The 27,411-nt window shown below is 43.2% G+C and overlaps 1 protein-coding gene across 1 annotated transcript in view; it reads left to right on the top strand.

The window, feature by feature from the left end:
- WDR7 (WD repeat domain 7) overlaps positions 1–27,411 on the top strand; it is a gene marked incomplete at its 5' end in the record, with an annotated part of 300,870 nt that overhangs the window by 48,736 nt on the left and 224,723 nt on the right. Inside the window, 3 exons of the mRNA XM_015405476.1 lie at positions 1,458–1,547; positions 6,385–6,503; positions 9,801–9,924. Coding sequence (XP_015260962.1) covers positions 1,458–1,547; positions 6,385–6,503; positions 9,801–9,924 — 333 coding nt within the window. The remainder of the gene's footprint in view (positions 1–1,457; positions 1,548–6,384; positions 6,504–9,800; positions 9,925–27,411) is intronic.

Below are 27,411 nucleotides of genomic sequence, written 5' to 3'. Positions count from 1 at the left end.
AAACTTTGCAGCTTGCAATGTGGTTCACACACATCAGAGAGAGGATGGGAGTGATCAATTCATGTGGGTTTTTATTTTCAGGTTGCCAGAGAGCCTGGTGCTACTGAGCTACCCAGCCAGCTGTTACTTTCAGTTACCCTGATTGATATAAACAATGACAGCCAGAGAGACGGCTCTTGTCCCTCACTTGCCCCCATCGCAAAGGAGCAAAGCTAAAATAGCAAAACACGAAAACTTCCATCTCTTAGAAACTACCAAGCCTTCTTTTATGGGTACAAAAAATGTTTCACCCACTCTAATGCGAGGAAAGGAAAGAAGAAAAACTGAAACCCACAAAAACCTTGGGGAAATGTGTGATCTAGTTTTAGGGTGGCTCTCCTTCGCCCCTTTGCGCGTGCCACCATGATGCATTTGCGTGGAAACCGTGGAAGAAGTAATTTTGATGCAGATGTCTTAGAGGGACAAAAGAAGTTCACTGCATGAAAACCAAACATACCATTCAGGAAACAATGGTTAATCTGTTCAGGGCGCCTGAACCTATTGTTGCTCCTCTGTGGAATAAAGGAGGAGGATTAATTTGAAGATGCTTGTGCATGACATATGGTAATTCTCCAGGAGAAGGAAGTGGCAGCTAGTGACCTCTAAATCTTACCATTGACCTCTGGTTGTAGAATGGTGTGTGCCATAAGGTCTGCCCGTCCTTTCATATGATAATTTGATTCATGGAGCATTAGTGAAACTATAAAGTTTACTGCGGCCTCTGGGCTGCCTTTGCATTATAAAATGAGGACCCCCACCGCCATTCAGAAAACGGCCGTCGTAAAACTGCAGAAATTTTAATTTGGCAAAAACTGTTTTGAGCAATTAAGTTTTAAGTGGCTTCCTCGCTAAAAGTAGTGGAAGGGGGATACACATTAAATCAATCCCAATGTGGCCTTTAGGAGATTAGTTTTCAAGGTGGTTTTATTCAGCGTGGCGTTTTAAAAGACGCTTCAAAGGTTGGGATGTTCAAAAGTAGGTTTGGCTAAGTTGCTTTCTGGTGGGGTGGGTGGGAGTAGGGGGTATTTGTACTGAAGGTTTTTGAGGTTGTAGTTTTGTGTGATTTTAAGGGTAGCCATAACAGTGGCCATGTTCCTCACTGATTCCCACTAGCCTGACTGCTAGTCTAGATTGCAACTCCCCACCCCCTGACCCCTATATAAAATGGGATTGCTTGGGTCTTTCTGGGTATAGTCTAAGTAAGCAAACTTCTCTCTTTTTGTTCTACAACTGACTTCTCTGTCCCTGACACATTTCTTGGAAGGTCACTGTAAGATGATTGTTTCAGTTAAAATAGTCCCAGCGGTTCTTTGTTCTTTTTTAATTATCATTATTTAGCGATACTAACCAGTTCTTTTTTTCCCCCTTCTGGAAACGACTGTCTTCATTATCCTCTTTATTTCTCTTTCCTACTCAAGTTGCTCCCGCTGTTTCTGCTAGCACTGAAGCTGATCACTCTGGCTCTGACCCTGCTCCTCCTTTACATACCTGTTTCTTAGTAAATGAAGGTATTCCTTTGCCTCAGTTTCTATCTGTCTACTCGGCCTCTTTTTTTTTCTCTTGACTAACTTGCTCTCTCATTGTGACATGCCTCTCTTAATCTGCACATCCATCCACTTTGCAATACTAAAGACAAGCTTCACTTAGCAACCTTTGCTTGGAACTAATGATCAGTTTTAATTTGTTGTCCTCTGCCTTTGGGTCAGATCGGCTTAAAAGGCAGAGAGACTATGTATCACGTAAACAGCCAGCTAATCCAACTGGCAAAGAAACGTATAATTAACATATTAAGTTCTTTAAGTTTGTTTCCCCCCCTAACCTCTTTCAAAGTGGGGGCGGGGGTGGGGAGAGAGCACCTACTTCTTTAACTGTGCAATCCTAAGTAGAGTTAACCCTCCTACTTTAGGGCATACACCTGTTTAGGATTGCACTGTAAAAGCCTGTGTGTTTGCAGAACTGGGGTTTATGCAGTTTAACAAGTGGAATGTTTTGGGAACCTGGAAGAAACATGAGTCAGTACCTTTCTACGTGCTGGAAAAATAGGTTTTCTTATCACTACAGAAGATATTTTTCAGTCCAAGTAAGGTTTTGACTTTATTTTAACTGTGCAGGAAGAGCAGCCTTGAGCCAGGGGGGAAGGCAGGATATAAATATTTGAATCCATGAGATAAATAAGAAGCAAACAGGGGAACGGAGGGGACTCGGGAGTACTTTACTAACGCAGCATTGTACTGTGTGGCTCAGTTTTCCCCCTAAGCCCACGGTACTCATTGTTAACTGGCCTACAGTCTGTTACGAGATCATGACTTTTGACAGCCTTAAAGACTAAAAGAGTAATCTGCAAATGAATTAAAAAACTCAGCATTTATCCGCTTAGCCTTAGTTATTTCATTGGAAATGAAGCTGACTCTGAAATGAAGCTTCACTTTAAGTGATTGTAGATCACGCTGTTTACAGCCCGTTTTTATATATTTTACTGCCTATGATTTATGGAGAGGCTTTCAATTATTTGTGTAAATTGTCCTCATTCAGAAACAGAATGCTGTTCGGTCTATTCAATTTTCCTTTTACACGAGAAACAAGCATTTTTTTTTCAACAGGTAACACAAATTAGTTTAATGGCTTGGGCACACATTGCTTTGTATCCCTTAGTTGCCATGCTGAAAGAGAATGGCTTCATTTAGCGCATGGGAAAAAGGACAAGTCCTCCTTTAAAAAAGGAATCATTAGAAGCAAGCAGCCATCCAGTCCACTTCTAGAGCGATTCAAGGACAGACAGCGTTTGCCACACGATAGAGCTGGTGCTGGAGCTGTGCCAAATATTCCCTGGTTTTGATTTTTCAAAAATTGAAATATCAGGAGGGTGAACTTTTTAAATCCCCCCCAACCCAAGCTATGCAATTAAAAGTAAACCCCCCCCCCAAAACCCCTCCTTGGCAGCCATGTTGCCACCTACCTTGGTGGTACCATCTTTCGCCCTGTTACATTTTTCTTCTTCTTCAATTAGTTATAGGGATGGCTGCACCAAATCGGAGATCTCACAGTGGGTGAGATGTCATGTCAGCACTATGTAACGAATCAGATTTATTTACACAATGATATTAGTGAGGGCAAAGAAAGCCTTTGTAAACAAATAAGTGAATGTTTGTGCAAGGAGGTACCAAAAGTTGAAGGGGGGGCATTACATTGGCACATACAAAAATATTTGCGAATAACAGAATCTGTTTACCTGGCTTGGGACCCTGTATTGGGGAGGAAGGTTGGCTTTATGAATATTTTACTAAATATAAATGAACAGCTTTTGCCTCTGTTCTAGCTGCAGTCTGCTAAAAAATATGGGGGGGGGGGGATGTAATGTGTACACAAGCCCTGAAGTATGTATATTTTAGCTATTTTTTCCCCACAAGAACATATGAGATAAAAGGTCTCTTTGGTTAGTATGATTCCAATTTGGAACCAGTTCTTTATGCTGTTATTGGAGAACAAATCAGTGTTTTGTTTTGTCATACTGTGCTGTCTTTTTAAAACTGTTTTAAAATTGTGTTGTGTCCAATGTTCCCTTTAAGCTGTGGAGTCTTGTGAGCAAAAATTCTACTTTGTGAGCTACTGGCATGAAAGTTGTGAGCAAGCCATTTGGCTACTGCATACATTAGTCTGCTCTGGAGCCATCCTTCCTGAGCTAAGACAAAAATGTCTGAGCTGAAGGCTAAAAAACTGTGAGCTAGCTCACAGTAACTCAGCTTAGAGGGAACACTGGTTGTGTCCTCCCCCCTCCCGCTTTGTGTGGTGTTAAAGGCTGGTACTTGGCTTCATTAGCTGTAGAGGAGTATTTTTTTTCCCTGCAGAGGTTTTTGGTGGGTTGTCATCCATGTTTTAGCTTTACGTATTGGCTGCAATCCTGCATCTAACTTACATATAGGTGTAGTTGATAGCAGGACTGGAGAAGTCCTAGGAGCATGGTTGCCAAGGTGTCTGAAAGATTGATGCTGGTACCTAACAGTTGTGTCACTTTTATGTTATTGTTCATGGCTTCAGCCTAAATAAAATTGATACTCTTTCTAAAAAGAATTGATTCCAGTCCTTAGAAGTTATTTTTCAGCCTTGTTGCTATGGCATTGCATATGCAGAACAATGCACCGCACACTTGGATCACCAGTGTTGGGGCAGATAATTCTCCACTGCTGCTACCCTTCAGGTACCCATGGGAAAGGGGGCACAGCACACAGGGTGAGAATCCACCCCCCTTCCTGTGTGTTGCCTCTCTCTGTTGCACACATTGACACACCAGCACCTTGGTATTGCTCATACAGGGCATTGCCTCCTATTCACTACACTATAACATCATTGTGGCATGGCCTATAGGCTTTTGGATGCAGGACAGGATTGCTGCCATTGTGTGCATTTTTCATCTCTATGCATACCTGTTGTGATGAATCTGTAGCATGAAAACAATTAATTGGTTGAAGTGGAACAGAAGAGATAGGGGTTTTTTTTTTATAACAACACCATGAGTTCTGTAGCCATTGCGGTGAGAGACACATGCTTAGAAAGGGTATCTCTGTATATTAGATATTTGATTATATTAAGCAGTATTTGAACAGTATGTGGTTTGGGGATTAAGATTAGATATGGTAGTTTTTATATTGTGATAAATCACTGGTTAAGGAACAAGGGGGATATAAGGAAGAAAGAGATATTGATAATCCTCTGATAGCTCTTGACACACAGCTGGTTCTTGTTTCCATCTGGTACCACCAGCAGTGTTTTGATCCCCAAGTTTTTGTTAGCTGCAGCTTGCAAATTTCAAGGATTAGAAGGCTTCCATTCTGTCTGTTGTTCTGTCACTGTTTTAAAATCTTGTTTCTAAATTGTTTAATTTATATTTGTTATTGTCACAACTTGTGTGACCCAGTAACCCGCCCTGAGCCCGCTTGCAGGGAGGGTGAGATATAAATTGAATCAAATAAATAAATTGGGGAAAATGTGATGCAACAGGAGACAGGATGCTGGCCTAGATGGACCATTGGTCTGATCCAGCAGGCCTCTTCTTGTGTTCTTGACCTCACGTCCCATGTTAACTTTTTCATTTGTCGCTTGCTTGCTTGCTTGCCTGGAGTCTGGAAAATGGTTCAGTTTTTGTGTATCCCGCCCCCACAAATAAAGGAATCATTCCTTTATTCCATTTTGTCTGAAGGCTTTGCATTCTAAAGTTACAACAAGCAGCCAGTGGCCCTTCCTTGGTGATGAGGAAAGGAGGAGGAGGAGGCAAAAGGCAACAAGATATAAGATTATAATAAATGCAGTTAACGTAAGCTTCAGTTAATTTGATTGAATGATCAGGGCAAGAGATTAGGGTGCAAATACATGCTACAGTCAGTTTTATTTTGTGTTGTTTGTTTTAGGCTGCCTCCATGTGGAGGTTTTCCTTCATTTTGGATTTCAAATTAGAGTGTCATTTTGGAGCATTTCCGTAATCTCGTGCTGTAAACATCCTTTCCACACCTTCAGTATACTCTTTCGCGGGACTGCTGTTGCTATGGTCTTTTTGGGAAGGTGCACATTTTCAAAGGTCCTGCTTGCATGGGCGCCATTTTCCTTCTGTTAGCCCCTGGTGCCTGCCATTTTTCTCACTTGCCACCGGAGGGCTTTTGAAGCTTTCTCTTATAGCAATTACCAATTGGTGGTGGGGGGGGGGAACTCCATGGCAGGAGGGAGGGGAATTCAAGAACTTTGGCAGATGATGGAGGACAGTAGACAGAACACTCCCATGTGGGAAGCTCGGATGCCGTCGTGCCTGCCTCCACATTTGCAGCAGTGCACTGATGAATGCAAACCGGAGAATCCTCACCATGTGGACGCAGCCTTAATCTGAAATATTCTTTGTGAGTGAACCATGGTAATACCTGATAGTCAAAACGCTGGGAATGCTGGTGAACGGTGTGGTGTTCAGTTACCTCTTTGATGGTAGGTGTATGTGTTTAAGCTAAATTCGAGTCCAGTAGTACTTTAGAGACCAGCAACATTTTCGGGGTATGAACTTTTGAGAGTCAAAGCTTTCTTCGTCAAGTACAAGTTAGAACGGAGATCCTTGAGTCCTTATTTCCCGGTGTTGATTTTGCATCCCGAGTCCCTTCTTTGCTACCCCCTCTCCCACCTCCTACTGGGGTATAAGGACTCATGGATCTCCATTCTGACTTGTATCTGACGAAGGGAGCTTGGACTCTCAAAATCTCATACCCCGAAAGCTTGCTGGTCTCGAAGGTGCTGCTGAACTCGAGTGTAGCTGTTCCGCTGCACACCAACATGGCTACCCTCTGAAACTACATTTAACCTGTGTCTTAATAGGATGGAGTCAGCTTGCCGCGATGCACTGTGTTATGCTTCCTGACTTGCTGGGCCTGGATAAATTCAGACCGCCTCTCCTTGAAATGTTGGCTCGTAGATGGCAAGATCGATGCTTGGAGGTACTGTTTTATTGAAGGTGGAGGGAGGGAGAAATGAATCTGTTGGCCAATAACATGGGGGATATTTTTATATTGAATATATTGTTCCGGGGGGGGGGGGGATTGTAATATAACTCTGGCTTAAAGGTTGGATTTATATATAGGTATATGCAGTTCAATTTGCGGGTCAGTTTGGCAAAAAAAATGGAGAGTTAACATCCTGGCGTGACATCCGTATATTGTAGTTTAATGGGAAGCCAGGCTTCAGAGAGCAGGATTTTTAATGCAAAGGGCACGGTGCACCTCTCTGGCCACTGGATGTCACCATTGTTCCACCAGAACGTGGAGGGAAGCGCTTTGGAATATAAAAAAGCCTCCTTTCCCATAAAGCCGCAGAGCACTTCAACCAATTTGGATTAAGTTGTTCGTAGTGTGTTTACTTTTTATGCTTCAGCAGTTCGATAACTGCTGCAAATTTATTTTTAATCCTTTAAAGTATTCTGCTTAAAGAAACACACGCATGCGTAGAGAGCCATGCCCTTTATGTCACTGCCCGGGAACTTTTATTTCTTCACGGTATAACCATTTCTCGAAATGAGATTTCGATATGCACCTATGCGTGTGTGTATGTGTGCCATTTTTTTTTTAAAGAATGAGAATTACCTGGCTGCCTTCAGTGACATTTTAATTTCAATATTCGCGTCAATTGGTGGATGATGGTAGAGGAAAAATTCAAAGGTGACATCCGTGTTCGCGATGATTACTGTGTTCAAATGTTCAAGAGCCATCTTTAGTAAGGAAAACGGCCTTGGCTAGGAGGCTTCTCGGGCCGGTTTCTAGGGGGAGGCTGCAGAGTTGTTGACCGTAGCTCCCCTGGTTGGCAAATGAGGTTGGCACCTACTGTTTTTGATAAATGACTATCTGGCCTTGACATCGCCTCTATGCTGCTGTGGCAGAAAAATATGTTGATTGTGCAGCTTTAAAAAGAAATGTATGAGGAGCAGACCTGTGACATTTACAGTACAATTTTGAACCGGCTCCCCAGCTTAATTGAAAATCTGCTGCTGGTTTTGTGCGGTATCCGTGGCGTTCTGTGACGCATAACAGTAGAGGAACTCTCTGTGTTTGTATCCTGCCTCATTCCAAGAGCTTAGGAGGGTAGGCGTCCTGCCAGTTTGGAGTCAGGAAGCAATTTTTCTCCAGGCCAATTCGGTCAGGGATCCTGGAGGGTTTTTTTTGCCATCTTCTGGGCGTGGAGCAGGGGTCGCTGGGGGTGGGGTTGGAGGTTGTTGTGAATTTCCTGCATTTTGCAGGGGGTTGGACTAGATGACTCTGATGGTCCCTTCCAACTCTATGATTCTAGGTAGGTTTCTTGTTGCTGGGGGAACTCACAGCAACTTCAGTTTATTTCCTCATGCAAATCAAGCTGATGGACAGTGGTTAGGGAGAAGAAAGGCTAGAAAACATAGATGCTACATGCATCTTTGGAGGCCCTCAAACTGCTTGCTATCCTGATGGGGGTTTTCTGGGGAAAAAGTTGAATTGGAAAAAATTCTGTCAAAATTTTCCAGTGTCCTGATTACAGAATGGTCTGACCTGTATATTCTTAAAAGCAGCCCATGTTGATCTTCTGACAGCAAAGACTTGAACAGGAAGTTTGACTGGGGGTGGGGAACTAAGTGTGGCTTAAATGTTATGTTCAAACAACCTGAAAGATGTTTGTGGAAATTATTTTCATAGGAAGAAATGTAAAGACAATATTGCATGTGCGAGGAACATCTTGGACCACTGAGAACTGTTGATACACTAACTCTAGTATGTCCAAAGAAATAGTTAGTGCCACATCAGATTGGTGATTATAGTACCACTTCTACCATGTGAGAGGAAACATATAAATAAGAGTGTTCGTTTTGCTTCTGATTTGGCTTACACAGTCTGCTAGGTGCCTTTATAACTTGGTTTTCTTAAAATTCAGATCATTATATGCATTTGTGATTTTAACATCCCTTCCTAATTTACAAATTAATGAAACACACACACTTACACAAACACACACACAAACATCTATCAATAGTTCCTAGGGATAATTACCTGGAGGGGGATACTAATAGCAACTTTAAAACTGCCAGCTTGATTAATATTATATTGGCAATGGCATCTTCATTGGGATTAATTATGTGAAACAACAGATTTTTAGAAATGGGAAATTTTCTATTTCAAACATTTGTCCATTTTTTAAAAAAACAACCCTTGTTCTAAGTGCTTTATTTTCCCTGTGGAAAGCTTTCTATGGTTGGTTGTTTTTTTTTTAATGTTTCATGAAATGAACCCCAATGAATGGATATCTGATCTTCATGTTGAGCAAATACTGTTACGCTTAGGAAGTTAGTGGCTCCATACAGGGTTGGAGTGGCTGGGAGCTCTAGCAATCCTTTGTACTATGGCCAGGGTCCCCTTCCTACGTCACCGTTGTGTTTTGGGAGCTCTTTCCTGGCAGCGGTTTCTACTTTTGCTCTGGTGAACTTTGGGAGCTCGAAATGATGTCATGCCATCTTTGAGGCTGAATGACATTTACATGGGAAGGCATCACGTCATTGCCTTTGTCCGTATGATACCTCCGTCAACACATTACCATAGAAGCATGGAAAGAAGCCATCAGATGATGGCTCTCTTTACTGATGGGTCAGTCGTAGAGCATCTGCTTTGCATGCGGAAGGCCCCAGGTTTAATTCTGCGCCATCTCCAGTTAAAAGGACTAGGCGGTGATGTTAAAGGATCTCTACCTGAGACCCTAAAGAGCTGCTGCTGTTATGCTGCCATCAAATAATGGCTCTCTTTGCTGCTGGGTCAGTCGCAGAGCATCTGTTTTGCACGCTTTACATGCAGAAGGTCCCAGGTTCTATCCCCAACATCTCCAGTTAAAAGAACCAGGCAGCAGGTGATGTGAAAGACCTCTGCCCAAGACCCGGGGGAGTCACTGCCAGTCTGAGTAGACAATACTGATCTTGATGGACCAGTGGTCTGATTCAGTATACAGCAGCTTCATGTGTGTTCATGAGCAGGTAATACTGACCTCAGTGGATCAAGGGTCTGATTCTGTGTAAACCAGCTTAACGTACGTTCATGTGAGTCACTGTGAGTGGCCAAAATTGCAGTTGGTTTTATATTGCTTCCTTAATTTTTCTCCCCTTGAAGTTATTTTGTAAAGCTGTGAACTGGAAATGTTCTTTTAAAAACTCATCCTGGCACAGATCACGGGGATTTAAAGACACACACGAAGACTCTTTGAAATGCATATTTTTTTGCTTGGATTTGCAGGTGAGAGAAGCTGCCCAGGCCTTGCTGTTAGCAGAACTGAGAAGAATCGAACAGGCAGGCAGGAAGGAAACCATTGATCTATGGGCTCCTTACTTACCTCAGTACATGGACAGCGTGATATCACGTAAGTGTTTTCTGATGCCGAACCTAAACGTGCTAAAAAAAAAAGTCCTTGTTAAAATAATTAGGGATATCAGTATGGATCAAAGAAGAAACTTGGGTTTTATTCTGCGTGAGTGAAAAAGGGGGAGGCCTGTAGCCATGTTTGAAACTATACTAATTGTCAAACGATGACTGGCGAATGTTACCAGCCCGCGTCATGGTCCTGGCATCGCACACCTGTTGCTATAACTTTGTGCCTTCCCAGCAGCATGTGTAGAGGCTGTAACACTAGCAGCAGAAGCTTGTCTGTGACGCGATGTAGGCCCGGAGCTAATGCGGGGCCCATGGGGCCTCTCCCCCTAGTGTTTTTTCCAGGGGCCCTCCCTCCCGAGCTGTCCCCAAATTGAATTAATGCAAGTAACTTTGACTTAATTAGCTGCGCCCCCCCCCAAGGCCCCCTCCCCAGAAAATCCCTAGCTATGGGGCAGGACGTGGCATTGTTGCACAAAGCTGTTGCATGACACAATAATGAACAAAGAAGCACGGGGTAGGACTGATGTTGCCAATCCCCAGGTGGGGCCCAGAGATTTTCTCAAATTACAACTGGTCTCCAGAATACAAACATCGTGTTCAGTTCAACCACCCCTTCTCATTTTTCAGTTTACTGATGGCGGAAATAGCACCAAATACTGTGTCGTGAAGCCTAGCAGTATCTAAAAGGGATCTTTGTAAAACAGCATTGGTATTGCAAAATACAATGTAAAATTTCCTTTAGAAAATCTTACAGAGCTTTCTAAAAGCTGTGGCCAATACAGAAAAGGCCCTGCTCTGAGCTCCAGGATTCTCCTGTAGATGTTAACGCATTTTTTCATGTTTGCAGTATAGTTACTGGTCTTGATCCAGTGAAGGCTAGTGTGTACAGAAAACTCTTCCCCCCCCCCCCTTGCTGCATTTACATGAGACTACAGCTGGGGTTCCAAGGGCCGCGGTGGCTCAGAGGTTAAGACGCTGAACTGCAGACCAGAAGGTCGGTAGTTCAGCAGTTCGAGACCCAAGTGCCGCGAGAGGGAGCGAGCGCCCGTCTCTGGTCCCAGTTCCTGCCAACCTAGCAGTTCAAGAGCAAGAAATTGCAAGTCGATAAATAGGTACCGCTTCAGTGGGCAGGTAACAGTATTCCGTGTGCCTCGGCGTCTAGTCATGCCTGGCCACATGACCACGGAAATGTCTTTGGACAGCGCTGGCTCTTTGGCTTGGAAACGGAGATGAGCACCGCCCCCTAAAGTCAGATTCGACTGGCTTTCGAGCAAGGGAAACCTTTACCTTTACAGTTGGGATTATCCATTGCAATTTACCTGCCTTTTGTGGACAGTTATTATTTGGTCCTTTAGATATGCTCATGCGAGTCCCTATCTCAAATTTCCAATTGTCCTCAAGGGTGGATCCAAGTATATTTGTGACAATCAAATACATATGAGTGCCATTTATACTTGAGTCGATATCTTGAATTAAGTTTAGTTGTATGTCATCCTGCTCTCTACCTTTTGGATTCTTTTCTTGAACCCCTGAACATAGCTGTCAAATGTGACCAAAATATGAATGATGTATGGCTGTGGAATCATTTGAAACAAGCTTTGTAACTTAGTTTGTTTTGCTTTTATTGGTAGATTACAATTTGTTTATTTCTAAGAGACATTTTTATGACATGAGGAACGCTTTACCCAGAGGAATTTAATTTCCTTTCATCAAGAGTGCTTTGTATCTTAAATGCCAATTGATTTTTTTTGAAAGATATATAATGATCCTGTTAAATCTTGAAGAGGATGTATAATGTAGCTTTACGTGACGTTGTGGTGTGTTGTTCCCAAGAACAAGTTTGAATAAATACAGCATTAAAATTTTGGCTTTAAGTTTAACATTCTTTTTGTTTGAATAATTAAATTTTAAGAATTGTATTAGATATGACATTATGTTGATAAGAGAACCAGCAATAATTTCTTATATACAAAAAAGTATGAACTCATAATTGGGGAAATAAGAGCAAGTTTTGGTGTAGTGGTTAAGTGCGTGGACTCTAATCTGGGAGAACTGGGTTTGATTCCCCACTCCCCCACTTGCAACTGCTGGTGTGACCTTGGGCAAGCCATAGATGTGTCAGAGCTGTTCTTGAAAGATCAGTCCTCAAAAGAGCTGTCTCAGCCCCACGTACCTCCCAGGGTGTCTATTGTGGGGAGGGGAAGGGAAAGGAGTTTGTAAGCTGCTCTGAGACTCTCAGTGAAGGGTGGGGTATAAATCCAATCTCCTCCTCCTCCTCTTCATCTGAATTCATTTTTTATTCATTTTATGTACTTTGTTTATACCCCACCTTTCTCCTCACTGGGGATCTGGGAGTCTGAGTCTGTGTGACTGGCCCAGGGTCACCCAGCAAGCTTCCATGGCAAGAGTGGGAACTTGAATCCAGGTCTCTCAGATCCTAGTCTGTCTAGCCCCTACACCGCACGAACTCTCAGTTGTTGTCGTTATTTTAAAAAAATGACTTGTTTATCAATGTAGTATTTTTCATAGGGTAAAATGTGCAACTTTGCTGCATAGTGATACTTTTCATAAAGATAGATCAGAATGGGTAGCTGTGTTAGTCTGTCTGTAGCAGTAGAAGAGAGCAAGAGTCCAGTAGCACCTTAAAGGCTAACAGAATTTGTGACGGGATATGAGCTTTTGTGAATCACTGCTCTCTCCTTCAGCTCATCCCCTGCCACAAATTTTGTTAGTCTGTAAGGTGCTACTGGACTCTTGCCAGTTTGGTGTAGTGGTTAAGAGTGGCAGGCTCTAATCTGGAGAACCGGGTTTGATTCCCCACTCCTCCAAATGCAGCCAGCTGGATGACCTTGGGTCAGTCACAGTTCTCTCAGAGCTGTTCTCTCAAGAGCAGTTCTCTTAGAGCTCTCTCAGCCCCACCTACCTCACAGGGTATCTATTGTGGGGAGGAGAAGGGAAAGGAGATTGTAAGCCGCTCTGAGACTCCAAGTGAAGGGCAGGGTGTAACTCCAACTCTTAATCTTTTCATGAAACCATTTTTCTTAGTGACAGACAGATGAATTTGCACCGGCTCGATGAGGATGATCTTGAATACAAGATGATATGAACGACTGCTCCAAAAACATTTCAGAACTTCTTAAACCTTTGTGCTTGCACTGTGCTAGACACTGTTGGAGCTTCTAGTGCCGTCATTAGGAGCACAACGCTCCCCACCCATTTCCATGTCCCCAAATTCATCTGGCCATGGCATTTCTTTTTTTTAACATTTTATTTTCAGGTTTTGTTTCTTTACACTATCATATACTTCAAGAGATTAATACAACTATAAACTGTAACAAGTCTAACATCAACAAAACTACTGTAGCAGCCAACCTCAGCAGTTGAACTGGGTTCAGAAGTATAACAGGTTCTGATAGTATCTATTGTTAGGTAAGAAGTCATCTTGAGCTAAATAATTCACTACAGGATACCATATAGCTTAGAAGGTACGTAGAATCATAGAATCATAGAATGTTCGAGTTTCCCAGGCTAAACATGCCCAACTCTTTCAGCCTTTACTCATAAGACTTGGATTCTAACTCTCTCACCATCCTGGTTGCCCTCTTCTGGACATGCTCGAGCTTGTCAACATCCTTCCTAAAATATGGTGCCCAAACTGGATATTAAGAGCAGCATTTTGTGAAGTAATTTTCCCTAACAGGAAGTGCTCCCAAAGTTTGTTTTCCCACATATTTAGGGATGGTGCCGTTGTCTCTTTCCATTTTTGAGCTACGGTGATTCTTGGCCATGGCATTTCTTAGGTTCCAAACACTGCTGTATACATGCCCACAGCTCTTCCTCCAGTTATACCAGGTGTGACAGATGATGTGTGTTCAAAATTAAACATTTCCTCTAAATTATGCCAATAAGAGTAGCACAGACAAAGCATCCCACGGGCAGAATCTAGAGACATTTGCAGTAAGAAACATTCAATTTAGACACTATGAGACATGGTTAAGTAAGTTTAGCTACGGTTTCATTTTTACCTTCAAAACTCTCCATTGCCTGGGTTTGAAGAATTATCACTACATGCTGTTCTTAGTCCTTATCTGTCAGCACCTGCTATATCCCCCCAATGACCTTTGTTCCTCCAGCTCTACCACCCTCAGCCATCTGAAGATCTTTTGTTCCTTCAAACAACTTTCTCTGTAGCTGCCTTTATGCCTCTTAGAATGCCTGTGTGATGTCTCTTGCTTTTTTCCCTAGGAGATAGATCAAGATGGGTAGCCGTGTTAGTCTCTGTGTAGCAGTAGAAAAGAGCAAGTAGCACCTTGAAGACTAACAAAATATGTGGCAACAAAATATGTGAAATAAGATTTTAACAAAATATGTGAAATAAATTCTCTGCTGAATTGCAATTGATAATGAAGCTCAAGACAATGCATCCACCTGGACTGAATCAAGACCTAGGTTTCCTGTCTCATTACCAATGCTGATTTCTTCAAGCCTATTAAAGGTAAAGGTTCCCTTGCTCGAAACCCAGTTGAATCCGACTCTAGGGTTGCGGTGCTCATCTCCGTTTCAAAGCCGAAGAGCCAATGCTGTCCGAAGACATTTCCGTGGTCATGTGGCCGGCATGACTCAACACCAAGGCGCACGGAATGCTGTTACTTTCCAACTGAAGTGGTACCTATTTATCTACTTGCAATTTCTTGCTTTCGAACTGCTAGGTTGGCAGGAGCTGGAACTAGAGACGGGAGCTCACTCCGTCATGCGGCACACTCGGGTCTTGAACTGCTGAACTACCGACCTTCCACAGCCTGCTGTTCAGCGTGTTAACCACTTGAGCCACCGCAGCTCTATTACCCCTCTGCATATCTCACCTAATCCAGTCATGCCTGCTATTGTTATTCACCTGCTATTGTTATTTTCATGCTAATGTCGTTCAGCATCGAAATCTCTTTCCAATAAATAGGACTGATGGACTCCAATTCTATATGTATCTGAAGAAGTGAACCATGACTCATGAAAGCTCATCCCCTGCCACATATGTTGTTAGTGTTTAAGATGCTACCTGACTCTTGCTCTTTTCTACTGCTTTTCCCCCCCATTCCTCCTCAAAACCCACCTTTCCCATACTTTTTTGGGAAAATCCTCCTTTCCCCGTGTAAACCTGAGCACCTCTAACTGGAATAAGTGCACGTTGTTTCTTTTTAATGACCTGCAGCTGCCTTCTACTGAATCAGCATTGGTCCATCAAGGTCAGAATTGCCTGTTCAGTTGGCCGTCAGTTGGTTTCAGTCAGAAGTCTTCAACATCACCCCCTACTTGAGCCTTTTAACGGGATCTGCTGGGGATTGAACCTGGGACCTTCTGTATGCAAGGGTCCGATTCAGTAGAAGGCAGCTCTGTGCATTCATGTGACGCTCTTGTCTGTCTGGGGCCACAGGCTCTTTGTCACCTTTAGGCAAACTTGGACTCTAAAGGTACCTGCGGATGTTCTACCACAGGTCTCAGTCAACTGACTAGGTGTTCTAGCTCCCTCCCTTCCATACGTAATGTGAGATCCCAAGTATTGTCACTGATGCAGTGGAGCTTCCTGTCTCCCGCTGTATCCACTAAGCTCCTTAAAATGCTTCTCTGGGGCTACGGGACACCCTTAGAAGAGTGCACAAGGCAATGGGGGACTCTGTTGAAATAGCTTCCTCTTCCACTACTGGAAGTACATTATGTCAACAGAAGATTGCCCTTTTGTTTAAATTTGGAAACTCTTTGAACTATTGCAAAGAGAATGGCTGTAGATCTGAACATGATGAATTCACACATGAATATTGATCACTGCATGTAATTAATTAATTATCATACAGCATTGTGCGTACAATAGCCAGGAGATCCTGAGATTGTCCAGCAGCCCCAAGTTCTAGCTCTTAGCGTTATGCCAGCAGCAAGCGAGACTTGTTTTTAGTGGCTGAGAGAGCTCTGAAAGAACTGTGACTGGCCCCAGGTCACCCAGCTGGAGCCAGTTTGATGTAGTAGTTAAGAGCACAGACTCTAATCTGGGAGTACTGGGTTTGATTCCCCACTCTTCCACATGCTGCTGCTGGTGTGCGACCTTGGGTCAGTTACAAGTTTTTTCAGAGCTGTTCTCTCACGAGCAGTTCTCCAAAGAGCTCTCTCAGCCCCACCTACCTCACAAGGTATCTGTTGTGGGGAGGGGAAGGGAAAGGTGATTGTAAGCCACTCTGAGACTCCTTCAGGTAGTGAAGGGCGGGGTATAAATCCAATCTCCTCCTCCTCCTCTTCTTCTGCTTCTTCTTTTGCTGTGGCTTCTGCTTCTTTTGCTTCTGGAGTAGGGACTCGAATCCAGTTCTCCAGATTAGAGAACTGCACGTGAGTGGTGTGAATCTGCTTGTTCTGATCGGGCACCAGAGACAGAGCTTGTGGAGCTACCAAACATTCCCTCCGGCACAGCCCTTGTCAATGGAGGCTGCATGTCCAGCTGTGAGTGCTAGCATGGAACAATCCCATGGTGTATGCGTGAATCCCCCTTTCATGGTAAGGAATCCCCTTACATGCTGCCAACAGTTTTGGGAGATAAGCTTTCAAGAGCTAAAGCTCCCTTCATTAGATAGATTCTCAGAAGTTTATACCCCCCCAAATCTTGTTCAGTCTGTAAGGTACTACCGGACTCCCCACCTGGAGGCTGGCAACCCTACAATGGACGCTGCATGTCCAGCTGTGAGTGGTAGCACGGAACAATCCTGTGGTGTATGCGTGAATCCCCCTTTCATGGTAAGGAATCCCCTTACATGCTTCCAATTTTAAAGGCTGGATTCGAGTCCCGTAGTGCCTTAGAAATCAACCCTGACTGTTCCCTGGAAGGCCAGATAATGAAGTGAGTTCTTGGTTAGCAAGTACTGATGTACAGTGGACAGTGCTCCAAAACTATTTTTAACACCTCAGGTTGTCAGGTTGTCTTAAGTACATGGTAACTGATAACATTCAGTGCATAGGACTAAAATCACAGCCTTAACAAAAATCAGTGTGTTTGAGCCAAAGCATCACAAGGAGAAGAAAGATAGTTACTGCGTAAAACTTTCGTGTTGACCAAAGCCAGTACAATGGCATTATATAAAAAGCTGGGCAGTTTTAAGCTTGCGCCTGTACAGCAGCAGCATCCCTGGAAAAAATCAGTTTCCCCATTAGAAACCTATAAAAATCAAATCCTAGGAACATGAAGAAGAAACCTGCTGGATCAGACTAGTGGTCCACCTAGTCCAGCACCCTGTCTTACCCAGTGGCCAGGGCATTTACAGCCAGGGCTTTTAGAGAATTAGCCTGTATATATAAAGTGTGGGAAAGTACGAGTAAGAGGTTACTACTAGACCACAGAATCTCTAAAACAAGTGCAATGTGTCTTGTTACAGTGGAGGGCCAACAACAGGGCAGAGAGGGTGAGGCCTTCCCGTAATGTTGCCTCCTTCCACAAAATCAAAATAGCAGAGTGTCTTTGGATGAAGATTCCCTTTTCCTGCACAACACTTTAGGGCATGCTTTCACATGGACGTTTCCATGAATAGTCCTTTGCATCAGAAAGGGCCTTCTTTATATTCAGCTCTGTATCTTTTGCTGGCTTCAGCCTGCTTAGATTGGGCAGACTGCCGCCAACAATTGTTACAAAAGGAATATAAAATGCAGCTGTATTCTTCTGTGCCTGCCTTTCTCTGCAATTTTTCACATGCCAAATACCTTAAGTCATGTTACACTTGTTTTAGTGATTCTGTGGTCTGGTAGTAACCTCTTACTCGTATTTCCCCACACTTTATGTGTACAGGCTAATTCTCTAAAAGCCCTGGCTGTAGGCACTGATTGCTTCCTAAATTAGTTCAACACTCGCAGCTTTGAAAATCATTTGTTGGGCGTGAATATATAGAATAAGCTGTGCGGTTTAATCAGTGTAATGCACTGATGTAGCTACATGCTGCTTTAGAAGCATTACACTTTCGTATAGTGTAATCACTGTTTCTTCCACAGTTTAATAACACTTTGTCATTTTTAGTCCCTCTACAAATCCATATGCACGGAGCCTCTAGAACAGGGGTGGCGAAACTTGCTTTACATAAGAGCCACATAGAATAAATGTCAGATGTTTGAGAGCCACAAGACATGAACAAATAACATTTTTATTGAAAACTATGCACTTTTGCTTTTTAAAAAACTTTAAAGGACTTCCAAGCCCTCCCACCCCCCCACGCTGGGGGGCTGGCTGGCTTGGCTGGGAGAAGGGATTTAAAGAGACAGATGCCTTCTCCAAGCCAGCCAGCCGGCTGGGTGTGTGTGTGTCTTTTAGAATGCATTTAAAGTTAAAGTTGCTCTCATTCTCTGCTTTCCCCCATCTCAAGCCTACCCTGGGGAAGTGAAGACCGATTGGGGAGGCAGGCCTCCCTTTCGCTTTCCCAGCTGCCTTGCCAGGAGCCGCACAATATTTGTGAAAGAGCCACATGCGGCTCCTGAGCCGCAGTTTGGCCACCTCTGCTCTTGAAAATCATGCAGTAGCTTATGGGTTCTCTTCTGCCAAGTCAACAATTAGTGTAAATGTATAACACACACACACCCAGTGATAGAGCTGTGAAACCTAGTCCCAGTTTTGCCCTGTGTGATGATTTAGAAGTCTAACTTTGTAAGGATTTAGGGAGGCCACGTGGCCGGAAATGTGAAATAATGTGAAATTCTAATGTTAATTCTTGTCATTCACTGTTTTCAGGGCTTGCAAATGATATCTAGTGTTTAAGCCTAATGTTGCTTTCTTCTGGGCAGGTTGCTTAAAGGGTTGGGGTGGTGGTGGGGAGAGTGAACTTCCTTTTGGATTCTGCTGGGAAAAAAAAATAGGTCAACGTCTTCACTTTGTCAGATGTGATTCCTGTAGTGCCTTAGAGATCGACAAGATTTCCAAGATAAGGTGGTTTTTTTCCTTAATATTTATTTATAATTGTCAAACCCTTATCAATACATTGCTTTAGTGACATTAGATTTTTTTCGAGTCTATTTATCTGCCTTATTTTCTAACCAGTTATAAACTCTGGACCATCATTCTAAATTAGCAGAAATGGACAGATTGAATGTTGTTTTACTGGGAAAAGATGAAGAACTTTATTCAAGATATAAGCTTCTGAGAGCCAAAGCTCCTTTAGTTAGATGTGTTAGATCTGAGCTTTGACTCCCCAAAGCTTATGCACACTTCTTGCTGGTCTCTAAGAACCAAACACACAGGGAACACGGCAAAGTTAGACAAACATAAACACTGTGTTAGAACAAAACACACTCTACTAATGTGCACTTGTGTCTTCATATATTGATTTACATACAATAGAGACCCTAGTATATCTTACACACATTCATTATAGTACAGAAACCTAAAGTACATCTACTAATAGAAAAGTCCACAGCTACAGAGACCTGTTCCAATGCTGTAGACTACCTTGCTCCTGATAAGAGCCTGATGGAGGTTGCAACAGTCGTAAATGATGAGAGATGCAGCAGGCTGTTGTATTCTCCACAAAAAGCGATTCAGCAGGCATCAAAGCAAGCGACACGCCTCCTAGGCAAAAATTGCGTGTTTTGACAGATTCTTCTTCAGGCAGACATATTTTTCCTGGAACCAAAGCTCACAATTTTACAATGCATAAGTCAACAATTCTATAGAAGGCTTCTCCAGTTCCCTAAGAACCTACTGGACTTGAGGAGGAGGAGGAAGAGGAGGATTTATACCCCGCCCTTCACTCGGAGTCTCAGACTGGCTTACAAACTCCTTTCCCTTCCCCTCCCCACAACAGACACCCTGTGAGGTAGGTGGGGCTGGGAGAGCTCTGACAGAAAGTGCTCTTTTTCAAAAACAGCTCTGACAGAACTGTGGCTTGCCCAAGGTCATCCAGCCAGGTCCAAGTGGAGGAGTGGGGAATCAAACCCGGTTCTCCCAGATTAGAGTCCGTGCATTTAACCACTACACCAAACTGGCTCTCTATAAAAAGTGCAATACACTGGCCAGGTATTAGGTCTCTGTCACTCTGTGACGTGAATGCATGACCTACATCCTACAGCATATCTAGTCTTCTCCTCTGTTCATGAACTCCAGAGAGAGATTGATAGTGGTGGGGAAGCTGTCCATCAAGGAATGCTTAGCAGTTGGTACGTCTGTGACATTCCTGGGACAGTAGGTTTTAGGGCTGGACATGTAGACAGCTTATGCAGTTACACATTTGAGAAAGGGGTGTGGTTGTGATAAAGCCAAGTGAGAAATGCACCTGTTTGCATTTGAAGGAGAGGACTGCATAAGGAGACAAGATTTCAACGGCATCTGATCATATTTCTGAACTGGGAAGTCTAAATTTTTAAACAGCTTGCCTCTTTGGCTACGTGAGCAGTTATTTGTGTAAATGTGGAAGAACTCTCCACTACTGCACATGGCTCTCTGCATGTGCATAGCCCTAGTTTTGATAAGGAATATATATATATACCGTATTTTTTGCTCCATAAGACGCATCTAGTTTTTAGAGGAGGAAAACAGGAAAAAGTGCCTCTTCTGCTGCTGTTCAGTGGGGAGAGAAGCCTATGCAAACCAGAATGATTCAAGAGGGCTCTTCTACACAGGCAATAGGATTACACTGTACAAAAGACTTCACAAATTATTAGGGTACACCTAACACCTCCTGTCCACACATGCTTAAGGTAGGATAGCAGCTCAATATTTCATTAGCAGTGGTACTGAAGAATATCTGTTCCAGTGCACTAAATGAAACACATGTGACTTCCTGTGACAACACAAACAAATTTAACCCCATATATACTGAGTGTTTTTAACATGTAATACCCAACATGTTCAGAATTTGCCTCCCTTCTAATTCTGCTAGCCAGCTTTGCTTCCTTGAGTTGGCACCACGTGGCTGGATCCTGAGTTACCTGATGAGCGACTGTTCATGGCTCTTGGGGCACTCTTGCCTCCACTGTGCCTGACTTTGCCTTGCCTTTGCCGCCCACTGTTTCTCAGCCTCCAGTCTAGCCAGGAACCCAGTCCTGTGGTTGCAGTCAGCAATGCACCTGTGCAGATATATAGAACGGGTACCTGAGTTCCGTTAACTCTAGTGCACAACCTGGGCTGGTGGTGGTGATAGAAATTATATATATATTAGTTTAGCCTACTTCTCTGCAAAACTGTAAGTTTCGGCATGCTGTTGTATGTCAGGTTAGCCAAAGTATTCAGTAACTTTTTTGAAGTGATTGGTTCCATCTCTGATGCACATAAAATTGTGTATGCATGAATAAAGCAATGAAAGTGCAACAGGTACAGAGTGATCATCCAGAGTAGATGTTTGATTTTGGCAGGTCTTAATAAAGCTCATAAAGCATGATATGAAGCACAGCTACTGGTGGTTGGTACATGATAAGGTTAACAGCTTACCGTTACCACTCATATTTATGCCGTATCCATTTCGGTCTCCATCCCTGACCTTCATTTTTATATTCGCTTTTACAATCCTTTTGGTTCATACCAAGTTTTTGAGCTGGAGGTCATTGCACAATAAAACTCACCAATAAAGCCTATTATCGTTTTGTACGTGGTATTATTAGCATAGCTGGAAAGTAATGAATGATTTTATCTCTCTCTTTAGTGAAGTAATAAATTATAATTATCCTTTTTGGGCAGTGAAGTCATTGTAACGGGGAACTGTAATACGGGCATTTAAAATTGGTTAATTAAAAAAAATATTTTTACAAAACAGTTGTTGATAGATTTGCAGAAATATATTAAAAAAAGTGGGTCAGTGAGGGGAGAGACACAAGTCTTCTATTCTTGAGAGAGTAGGAAGACTCAGTAGTGGGAACCAGAGGACTATATAGAAGAACGATACCAGGCAGTAGGTGATGTATAAAACTCACCAATAAAGCCTATTATCGTTTTGTACGTGGTATTATTAGCATAGCTGGAAAGTAATGAATGATTTTATCTCTCTCTTTAGTGAAGTAATAAATTATAATTATCCTTTTTGGGCAGTGAAGTCATTGTAACGGGGAACTGTAATACGGGCATTTAAAATTGGTTAATTAAAAAAAATATTTTTACAAAACAGTTGTTGATAGATTTGCAGAAATATATTTAAAAAAATTGGATCAGTGAGGGGAGAGACACAAGTCTTCTGTTCTTGAGAGAGTAGGAAGACTCAGTAGTGGGAACCAGAGGACCGTATAGAAGAACGATACCAGGCAGTAGGTGATGTGAAATACCTTTCTCCGCCTGAGACCTTGGAGAGCTGCTGCCCGTCTGAGTAGGCAGTACTGACCTTGGTCCTTTCCGCTTTTGCCCGCCACTCCGGATTTTCTCAACGTTCGAGTTCAGGCAATTTAAGTCCGTGGCAAAACAGCATCCAAATAACCCAAGGACAACAGCAGGTTGAAATTGGGCTTACCATTGAAGGGAGGTAACGTAATGCAATGCATAATGGGGGGAAAACCTGGAATAAAAAGAAGGTTGAACTCGATTTTAGTACAGAATGTGGGGTAGGGTGGGGGACTGGATTAAAAAGGTTGAATTCGATTTTAGTGCAGAATTGCTCGGAGGCCGCTGCGGTGAATGTGGATTAAAAGGAGAGTGCAGAAAGGGCCCTTGATGGACAAACAGTCTGATTCAGTGTGTTCCTGTGAGTTCAACCAGTCTGTTTCCCTAGGGAGCTGTCCAAGGACTCAGTGCTGCAGAGCACACAAAAGATTGAACTAATGTTCTGTTGGGGTTTTGAAAATAGCTTAGCAATGCCAGAGTAAAATAATTCAGAGCCAGAGTCCATGTGTGTTTAAAATAGAAAGTTTTTACTACATTCTAGCATGGGGAAGGGTAACTGGGATGAAAATAACAATAGAGCTAAGTAGCTACATCTTCACACCACAACGATCAGCCTCCAGTCTAGCCAGGAACCCAGTCTTGTGGTTGCAGTCAGCATGCACCTGTGCAGATATATAGGAACGGGTACCTGAGTTCTGTTAACTCTAGTGCACAACTTGGGCTGGTGGTGGTGATAGAAATCAAGGCATTCGGTTAACATTGTTGATAGGAGCTTGCCCAGTTCTTCATGGCTTTCATCGAGTTCGGTGCTGCAGAGTAAATGAACTCTGAGAACTTTGGTTCCAGGATTTGAGGGGTTGTTGGGTTTTTTTTGCCCTAACTCTGAGAACTTTGGTTCCAGGATTTGATGGTGGTTGTTTTTTTGCCCCAAATTGTCATTACTGTGGTTAGAGAGGTAGGTTTCTCCCCCCCAAACCTGTTATCTTTTCCCATATGCATGAAACACTGCCAATTATTCCTATGGGAAGGGAGAAGAAGAAGAAAAGATTGAATTTATACCCCGCCCTTCACTACCCAAAGGTGTCTCAGAGCGGCTTACAATCTCCTTTCCCTTCCCCTCCTCACAACAGACACCCTGTGAGGTAGGTGGGGCTGAGAGAGCCCTTGACAGAAACTGCTCTTTTTCAAGAACAGCTCTTATCAGAACTATGGCTTGCCCAAGGTCATTCAGCCAGGTGCAAGTGGAGGAGTGGAGAATCAAACCCAGTTCTCCCAGATTAGAATTCGCACAGTTAACCACTAGACTAAACTGGCTCTCCTACACCAAACTGGCTCTCTCTCAAACTGGAGGAAGAAGCATTGGGCAAAAATTGGGAGGCCCAGACAACATTGATAGACGAAGGGGTTTAGTCAGTTTGGTGTAATGGTTAAGAGCAGTGGACTCTAACCTGGAGAAACAGGTTCGATTCCCCACTCCTCCACATGCAGCCAGCTGGGTGACCTTGGGGCAGACACAGTTCTCTCAGTTCTCTCACGAGCAGTTCTCGAAAGAGCTCTCTCACCCCCCACCTACCTCACAGGGTGTCTGTTGTGGGGAGAGAAAGGGGAGGAGATTGTAAGCCACTCTGAGACTCCAAGTGACGGGTGGGGTATAAATCCGACTCTTCTTCTGCTGCTGCTCCCAAAAGTCCTTGAGAAGTTCAAACCCTCTTTCAGCATACACTCTGCCCATCATTTTGCTGTTAGATTGTTGCATAATGCTTCTCTTAAGCACTCAAGACACTGAAATAACCCTAACAGAAGCCTTGCTTGGTGAGTCAGCATTACAATTCTTGTTTTGAAGGTGGTGGTCAAGGCTGAGGGATGACGGCTTCCCTAGGGATATGCAATGATTTTGTATCTCCCATGAGTGTTGAATCTGGGATTTTGCAGTTCACAGCCAGTTCTTTTAAATGCTATGTTATTGTGGATTTTCAGGCCAGTAGCTCACAAAGTAGAATTTTTGCTCACAGGACTCCACAGCTTAGAGGGAACATTGCGTGAGTGTTGAATCTGGGATTTTGCAGTTCACAGCCAGTTCTTTTAAGTGCTATGTTATTGTGGATTTTCAGTGTGATAAAAGCAACTAATATTACCAGTTCTTCCACTACATCACAGCACCTTACTCTGGTAAGGAGAGAGGAGAGGAACGGGCTTAAGCCTTATGGCCTGATCCCATCAATCACATTTCTGACACTTAGCAGTCAATGTTCCCTCTAAGCTGTGGAGTCTTGTGAGCCAAAATTCTACTTTGTCAAGCCCTTGCTATTGTTATGTTTTATATACATTGGATGTAATTGGGCCCCTATATATGTTTTAAAATTTGTTATTATCAATAAATACATGTACCTTTTTTATGGAAAGGTTTTAATATTGGCCCTCCTTTTCACTAACCTTTGTTTGGTTCTGGAGTTTATTGTTAGGTTCAGTTTTTGCCCCTTCTTGTTTCTGCTGATCCCATCAATCACATTTCTGACACTTAGCAGCAGATGTGGGGCACATCACCTGGGAGGCAGAGGAAGGCAGGTCAGGTCCAAGATGGCTCTTGGTGAACGAAACCCCAGGAAATTACAGGAAGTAACCAAGAAAGAGATCAGTGCTGGAAGTCAGTAGAAATGCATCGGATGTCTTTGGTCTGGAAATCCTTAAAACGTGCCACATCATGTAGTCATAACTTTGTTCAGTCCCCGAGTCTTTTGCTTCAGGGAGGAAATCTAAACGCTTGTTATTAGAGCCAGTGTTCCAGTGGGGTAAAGGAGGTCAGCTCTGAGCTCCGTCCTGTCTTTTGGCTCCTCCTTTAGCTCCAGTTTTTTTCTGTCTTATTTTTATTTTTAGGGTAGTAGAGACATGTGTTTCTTTCTGGCACCATCTTCTTCCTAATCTGCTTCTTCGCTTTTGGTTGGCTTTTCCTATCTAGTTGCAAAAAGAAAGGAAATGCTCTGACTGCCCAGATATTTGAATGTGTTGCTATTAAAACGGGCTCGCAAAGTGGTATAAAACTATGTGTAATCAAATGAGGAATGGCTAGGTTGGGTGTTTTTTTTCCCCCTTCCCAAGGAGGCTTTTAAAATCCATTGAGAACTTTCGGTCATTCCCCTTGGAAGAGAATTCTGATTGTCTATAATTTTATACTTTCCTCTTAACTCCTCGAATAGCCTGCTGTGATGTCATAGCGAGAGGATTATGACTTTAGGGGAAAGGCGAACAGCAGGACCAGATGAGGACTCATAGAAATGCACACTTCATCTCTCTGCCCAGCATCCTTCGTAATAAGCAGAATATATAGGAAACACGGAGTGGGGAGGAAGTTTGGGGATGGATCTTCTATTCTTTCCTTTCCCTTTTTTTTATTGAGCTTTTAAAAAAGCGGGGGGTGGGGAACGAGTGCTGCTTTAATTTGTAATCCAGAATCATGTCGGTTTGGGGGATAGCCACGCTGGTCCGCAGCAGAACCAGCCAGATTTGAGTAGCGCCTTATAAACCAACAAGATTTTCAGGGTAGAAGCTTTTGAGAGTCAACGCTCCCTTCATCAGATGCAGAATTGTGTCGTGTTTGTCATCTGTCCCGAAGTCTCTTCTGAGACGAGTTCAAAAAGTGTAGTTTTTGGCCCCCCAAGTCGCCTCTCCAGTCACTTAAACTGGTTAGCTGTTCTGTGTGTGGAGTTTGGGTATGTTTCCTCTTAGGTTTCTTGCTCCTGAGAGCATCCAGGCCCTTCAGGGTTTTCCCCGACTCCTGTATGCTGATGTGCTCCCGAATCTTACCCGGCATCACTTTGGAAGTGTAGAGGTTTCGTCATTCGATGAATGCCCCCAAACACTATGCATTTTACTTCTGGGAAAGTTCACTTTTGTTCTGGCATCTGTAGGAGGGAATGTACTTGAGCGTATGTACATCCTCCTGCCTTCACATTAGTGTCTGACACGAGCCACGTCACGTTGGGTTTCACAGATCCGCCGAGGGAGAAGGCACTCACTAGCAGAATGGATATGCATGATCCAGCCATTTTGTTCATGTACAGTTCCATCTTGTGCTGCTGCCTGTTGCTTGAAACTATACTTGTTCATGTAAGCTGGCATAGCGATGCGTGCCTAAACATCAGCACCACCGGAAGGTTTTGTGACCTGTTTTTCAGGATGTTCATGGAGTAGTGTGGATGCACCATTAAGTCAGGTACTTCTCTTGGTGTGCAAAATAAGTGTTTTGTTGATTTCACACATAGACACCCACAGTTTGGTATTTGTGGGGTAGGGTGGGGTATAAATTAAATAAATAATTTTAATGCTGCTGCTTTCATTGATACTGTTGGGTTTTGATGCATGTGTTCTAAAGCTACCCACTGGAATTTTATTCTGGCGATGCTACTTAATGTGCTGTTTTTTATGGTAGTTTGATGATTCTGCTTTATGCCATTAAAGGTTTCTGAAACTGAACTGAACTGATTCTGCTCTTGTCGATGACCTATCTTTAAGCATCATTAATGAATTTGTTAGTATTTTAGTATTTAATGGATTTAGTTTGGTGTAGTGGTTAAGTGCGTGGACTCTAATCTGGGAGAAGCAGGTTTGATTCCCCACTCCTCCACTCGCACCTGGCTGGATGACCTTGGGCAAGCCATAGTTCTGATAAGAGCTGTTCTTGAAAAAGTGCAGTTTCTGTCAAGGGCTCTCTCAGACCCACCTACCTCACAGGCAGTGTTCCCTCTAAGCTGAGTTAGTGTGAGCTAGCTCACAGTCTTTTAGCCTCTGGCTCACATGTTTTTGTCTTCGCTCAGGAAGGATGGCTCCAGAGCAAACTAAATTATGCAGTAGCCAAATCACCTGCTCACAACTTTAATGCCAGGAGCTCACAAAGTAGAATTTTTGCTCACAGGACTCCATAGCTTAGAGGGAACATTGCTCACAGGGTGTCTGTGGTGGAGAGGGGAAGGGAAAGGAGTTTGTAAGCCGCTCCGAGACTCCCTTGGGTAGTGAAGGGTGGGGTATAAATTCAATCTCTTCTTCTTCTTCTAGTCAGTTATTCTTAACTTACCAAGCAGTTCTCAACAGGGTTAAGATTTCAGGGTATAACTACTTAATCTCCCCCATTTTTCAGTTCTCATACCCTAAAACCTTTAACTCACTGTCCAT

This window comes from Gekko japonicus, unplaced genomic scaffold (assembly GCF_001447785.1).
Source record: "Gekko japonicus isolate JY-2015 unplaced genomic scaffold, Gekko_japonicus_V1.1 scaffold2013, whole genome shotgun sequence".
NCBI classification, from domain to species: domain Eukaryota; kingdom Metazoa; phylum Chordata; class Lepidosauria; order Squamata; family Gekkonidae; genus Gekko; species Gekko japonicus.
Note: the sequence above shows the minus strand (reverse complement) of the source record. Positions and strands in the feature narration are given on the sequence as shown.